We start from the raw sequence: 6,437 nt of genomic DNA on the forward strand, positions 1-6,437 counted from the left end.
AACGATAGTTTCCCATGCTGTTCCACAACAACTGATTTTCCCTTTTACGTGGGAATGCGAGCAGGGATTTTCAGTCATGATCAACATCAAGTCAAAAAATCGAAACCGACTAAGTGCGCCCGGAAATGACTTTCGATGCGCTGTTGGCAAATTTACACCACGCATCGACCAATTGGTGGACAGTAAACAAAAATTTCATTAAATTTTATTGTAGTGCTCTAGTGTTATTGAATTTAGTAGGCCAATATTATTCTTCTGAATCAAATATGATTCGATCAACTTAGTTGTTTTGCAAGAAGTGGTACCCTTGGCAGTACAGAGCGTCCAAGTGGTACGAGATCGTAAAAGGTTGGGGACTCCTGATCTAAGAAGAACGAAATTGATTCTTAGCTCTTTAAATTAAACTGAATAATTGAAAGTAAACTTATTGGTGTCATTTTTCAATGAAACAAATTCTTTATGGGCTAGTGCTTTATTCGAAGTTCTTAGTTCGAAAGCCAGATTCTAGTGTCCGGGTTTGACTTCTCTTTGTCTTGTTTCATGTTTGAGTATAAAATTTTACGAGAAACTTAGCATGGTGAGTTGGTGACTGAGCATTGCAGTATCTTAAAATGAGGAAGAATGATCTTTTTCTGATGCAACAAAAATTTTCATCAAAAATTTCGCTGCTGCCAAATCACGTAGAAAAATATCTTAGCGGCCTAGTTTGTATGAAGAGCTTCTAGTGGCACCTTTATGTTTTCATTTTCTCAGTGAATGTCAGTTTAAACAAACATAAAATATCATGGTGTACTAGCGTAGGTGTACAGTCTACTCTAAAAAAACTTAGACAAGACCTTTCAACTTTTTGCATTTATTTCTCATCTCATAAACAATGCAAGGTATATCGATTGTGTGAAGTATAACTGAAAGTGGAATATTCATTTATTTGTTTTACAACACCCAATGACCGCTTTATATTCTTCTATCGATACTGACAATAACAAAAACCAATAAAGCAGAAGTTTTACACTGCTGTCGAGTCTAGGTAAGCATCCAGAGTGGTAGATAGCTGTTTCGGTCTTTGCAACATTTCAGACGTTACAATTGAGCTTCTGCGCAGATTTTTACAATTCGTAAGCGCGATACCAAAGTGACAAAACATGGAATGATGCAGGGACGCGTCAAGGCTCTGCGGGGTTATCTAGCGATGAAATTGTTCAAGAACTTTGAAATCTTAATATCGGCCAAGCGGTGGAAGAGCGGGTGCAAAGAAGGTTAATAAAACGGTAGACTTTGTTTTACTCAAACTTCAAAAAAGTTCTCCATTTTACTTGAAGATTGTCACAGTCATAATCGGCTCGGTAGCTTAGTGGTTAGTGCACCCACCTCTGAATCGGTAGGCATGGGTTCGATACCCTGTCCGGTCTTATTAAGACTTTTTAAACTAAACTTGCGTGGCAGTGACCATTGGAATGGATTCGGATAATAATGTACTCAGTTGCGGCTCTATACGGCTGCATTGACACTGTCTGCTTTGTAAAGCGCTGAGAAGCAACGCATTCTGCGATCGATACAGCGCCATTTAAAAGCAAACATTATTACTATAGTAGTCACTTAGCAACTTTTTCGATTCGTTTGCGTGTGAGACATTTCGTTGTTTATGTTGTAGCCTAATTGTATTGCACAACAAAATACACCAAGTAGTCAACCAATCGTTCAGTCAATTTGAGAACGCTGATGTCGTGCTATAAACTAGAAAGTTTTTGTTGTAGTTAAATATAGACAGATGGAATGCATGAAGGCCTAAGCAGGTAACATGTATACACAAAGAACAACATTTTTCTGATTAACTTAGACAAATAGTTTTGTTTCTGTAGCCTTGACACCAAGTTGTTCACATCGGCCCGTACAGAATGTTGTCGACAACTTGTTTGTTTTCAATAATATGGTAAGTCGCATCAGGATTGGTGGATGCTTGCTCTTCTTCCGCAAAGGCATAGGTGATGTCATCAGGAGGAGATTGTATGTCCTTCCCAACATCTCTTGCGTTGTTACCATGGTGATCAGAGGGGCGTAGATCTTGAGCATTTGAATTGTTTGCTTTTCTAAAAATAAATTATTAGTTGAAAATTTGATACCCAAGCAAATGTTGTTTAAAGAAGATGAATGTTTTCTTTACATTTGCGTTGGTAACTTTGTATAGGCCTACAAAGAGCTAATTAAATCATGGCTTTTGTAGACTCTTCATCGTGACTCAACCGATTTCTGACGTATGTTCGTTGTTTTTCTTCTGAAAGATCGCGTTTGGATTTTGTAGAATGCTAACTTGTTGGCTGTGATACCAAGTTACCGAAGTGATGAGAGAGTATGCACGACACTTGAGATGTTGTCGTCTCTAGTACGCGTGGCTGTGTTTTAGCAAGACACCTAAAGACATGCCGAAATTAGGAGCTGACTCAGACTGCATAGTCTTTTGCTCCTTCTGGTTGTCTGTTGTGTTGCATATCTGCAATTCTTACTGTAATACTTATGTTATCACAATGGGAGCAAAATAAAATGGTGACTGTTGCTGTTAGTTAGCACTTAAGGTACTTGAGAATGATTCTCAATAACCCTAGGCTTACTTTCGGGAAGTAAAAATGTCTCCGATATATCAAGCCAATTGTCGATAATAATGCCTCTTCGCCATCAGTGCTGGGCAGAACTAAAATGTTGTGCTGATTGTTTTTCTTTCTTGGTACAGTGCGGTTAAAGAGACAGAACGCGGTCATGAGATATTAGGGGTATGTACAAGTTCCGTGCGTTCAGTCATTATGTTGAGTTGGGACGGTTGTTGTAACCTGTGAGTGGTGAGTGTAGAAAAGTGCTGACGACACCACTGTGGTCTAACGACCCTTGTATAAACAACCTGATTTTTATCAATGAATTACCAAACAATGGTTTTCTAACGTTTCCTCTTATTTTCAAAGTGGCAATACAAGAGACAAAACGTTGTTGATCGAATAGTTGATTAATGTCTTACTAAAGTTTTCTCACCCTTTTAGCAAGAGAACTGCAATTACAATTCCACAAACAAGAACGATGAAAGCTAAACAGCCCGCAGCAGCAACTGCAGAGGCATGGTTGGCTGTAAGACTTGATAAATCTTCTCCATGAAACAAAGGGTTAAATAAAAAAGATTTATAAAAACGTAGCTATATATCTTGATATAGTAATGTATATAAAAAAGAGCTACTTGTCATTGTGTACTGAAACGGAATTGCATAAAGTATTTAAATCCCATGAATTTCCAATCTCAAGACCCTTATTATCGAATCTTAGTCGACCTATGGTTGCTTTTTGAAGCTTCAAGAAAAATAAAAACGATTCCCATAATCAGGGGATGCCCACAGTTAATTAATTATGATCTATTGAAACACAATAACACAACACGTGTAAAAAGTGAAAGCTTTTACAAATTGTTTTGAAGTTTTTATCGTTCACCTGGATTGACAATCCAAAAAAACAAAGCAATGCAATGATCTTTTAAACACGTTTTCAAATACTGTACAGTAGGCCTACTGTATGTAATCAGAAGTACAAACATTGTCTAAAATTTTCATTAACAAAGTTTTCAGAGCCATGAGTATGAACGTAAAATGTGACATTATTTTATGTTATTACCGGCGGATCCAGTAATTGAGTAGATTTGTGTTAGATATATGTGCTTTTATACCATCAGCCAGATATTATGATCTCATGGGATGTGTTTTTGATCACTTGTAAAGTAAATCTTTTATTCAATGCAGCTTTAAAAAGATTAAACAGAAATAAATACACACTTGTGGCTTGGCTTGTTTCTGTTGAGGAATGTTCTGTAGTAGCTGAGGGGACTGGCCATTGAGTGGCACCTAATGGATGAAACAATTTTTAAACGATACTTCCATAACAAAGCAGATGTTTCAATTTGTTAATTTCTGAATTAAAAAGGCGACAAGATCAAGCAACTATAGTTCTACTCCTGGTCTGTGCAGCTGAACAATTCATTCCAACTGCATTTTGTCATTCAGTTGCACTAAGTGAATGAAACAATTTGAAAGTAACAAAACTTCCACTACAAGAGGAAGTTTAACCTCGGTGATTACGTCTCTATTTATTATTATCAAAGCTTTGACAATGCGAAAAGTAAGTAAATATCAACTTCAGAAGTAACAATTTTAATGTTGAAACATACAGTATATATACCGACATCATAGCCTACAAATGCATCAGTTTATGCCAATACAAGACGGACTATATAGTCGGTCTTGTGCCAATACCATCAAACGAGAACGCATATGAGAAAGAAAGGAGATCGAAGACTTTCTACACCTGATAAACTTCTATGCCATGGTGATGACAGAAGTGGCATTGTCGGCGTTGCAATGGATGTATCACAATAAAAGCATTATGATGAAATCAATGAGAAATGTATCCTTTTGATCATAAAATGAAAGTAATGATTTCTCACCTGTGCTGGAATCACTCAACTGCTTGTTTGTGTCATCTTCGATAAGAATTCGTTGCTGACAATATACCAATACGTAGTAAAGGATAAACGATGTGTATGAAGAACTTTTAACGGATGAAATTGATATTTCTATCGGTTCTTTTGTGATAGTTTTCATAGATATTGCAGGATAGTATGAGCTATTCAAGTCTTTCACACATTGATCCCAATCTTTTGGAGCAAATTTGAAGTGCATAGGAAGTGCAATTTCTCTTGAATTTGGCAAACGATTACCTGCAAGCAAAATGTGGTAACATTTTCTTTTTTTGCAATCGCCAGCAGATTTGTCCAACAAATGAGAATGTACTAATAAAAATAAATAACAACACCGACATTTTGTAAGCGATCATAGCAGGAAAACCAAAATATTTTTGATATGTGATATGTATAGAATTGATTCTATACACCTGCAGGGAAAGCAAAAGAGAAACGATATAGGGAGAAAGAACTTGTTGAACTTACGACATTAAAGAATGGACAAGACTTAACTACACCACTGCAATTGAAACAGTTCAGTTCGGCAGGCCTTATTCTTAAAAAGCACCGTGGGCATTTTCTTCTCTAGATCAACATACTGTTCATACATGAGAGAAATCACGATCTATAGTCGAAGAGGTGCCATTCCGCAATCAACGGCGTGGGTTTAAATGTCAAACATTGTCAATTGAAGGAGCATGTGGCACGTATCCGTGTTATTCGTACTTAACGATTAAAACCTGTTCTAGGGGTAGTCCCGGGGTAGTCCTGGACAAGGTCGTTCACTTACCGTCAAAATTTGGAGTCACTACGCAAAAAGATCTCAACACGCACAGCTTTGCTAAGGCGTCTGGCCGGCTCAGGCTGGGGAGCCGGAGTCGATACCCTGCGCATTGCCACCATCGCGCTAGTTCACGCTCCAGCAGAATACTGTGCACCTGTCTGGAGCCGCAGTGCCCACTGCCATCAAATCGACACTGCCATAAACGACGCCTTGCGTATCGTGACAGGATGCCTGCGACTTACACCATCGGAAAATCTCCCTGTCCTTGCAGGCATCCAACCAGCTGAGCTTCGTCGCGAAGAAGCTATCCTGTCTCTTTCTCGTCGCGCTACGAACCCCAACCACTTGCTCTACTCAAGTCTCTACGAGTCTGTGAACGAGAAACCTCAGCGACTGAAATCGAGACACCCATTTGCACGTGCCGCACAACTCCTGATGAAAACCGCTGAAGACCAATCCATCAGTGCGGCTACCTGGGCGGACCACCAATAGAGCTCGGAGTGGAAGAAGAACTTCTCAAGACTCCAAAGTTTCATCTCCGACACCAGCAACCACCCAACCGGAATGCATTTGCCAAGGAAGGCCTGGGTGCGGCTCAACCGCCTGCGTACTGGCGTTGGACTATTTCGCTCCAACATGCACAAATGGGAGATGGCTCCATCCGCGATTTGTGAGTGTGGTAAGGAGGAACAAACCGTAGACCACACCATTTGTAATTGCGCCATCTACCATGCGCCAAATGGTGTGCGTGGTCTGCGTGAACTGGATGACAAATCAATTAAATGGCTGCTCGACACCTGCCCAAACATCTAGACCGCGCCGCCACCACTGCCCAAGGGTGGTAAAAGGCAGAGCCTCTCGACCCCTGGAGTGGCGAAGAAGGTTCAAACGAAGAAGAAGAACCTGTTAATCAGATCTTTGAATTTACGCAAAAAAGCGTGATATTTATTTCGTAAACAGTTTTATGTATGAATTGTTTACAGGTCAGCCAGTTCACTAAAAAACATTATTGTTTTACTGAAAATATAATCAGGTTTTTGTTCTTCGATTCTGCTACATCTCAATGTAATAATTTAATTCACATTTTATCAACCCATAGATTATATTTATTGCAATACATCTTACCATCTGGAAAGCGCAGATCATCATTGCTGTCATAACTACCAA

The 6,437-nt window shown here is 39.1% G+C and overlaps 1 protein-coding gene across 1 annotated transcript; it reads right to left on the reverse strand.

Moving 5' to 3' along the window:
• Positions 1-928: 928 nt before the first annotated feature.
• Positions 929-6,437, reverse strand: LOC145780113 (uncharacterized). Its single transcript, XM_082591825.1, has 5 exons — positions 6,396-6,437; positions 4,472-4,744; positions 3,804-3,872; positions 3,019-3,127; positions 929-2,087 (listed from the first exon to the last, which is right to left on the reverse strand). The coding sequence occupies exons 2-5, from the start codon at positions 4,704-4,706 to the stop codon at positions 1,877-1,879; spliced, it is 624 nt and encodes a 207-aa protein (XP_082447951.1). The 5' UTR covers positions 4,707-4,744; positions 6,396-6,437; the 3' UTR covers positions 929-1,876.

Source organism: Aplidium turbinatum, chromosome 11 (genome assembly GCF_918807975.1).
Source record: "Aplidium turbinatum chromosome 11, kaAplTurb1.1, whole genome shotgun sequence".
NCBI classification, from domain to species: Eukaryota; Metazoa; Chordata; class Ascidiacea; order Aplousobranchia; family Polyclinidae; genus Aplidium; species Aplidium turbinatum.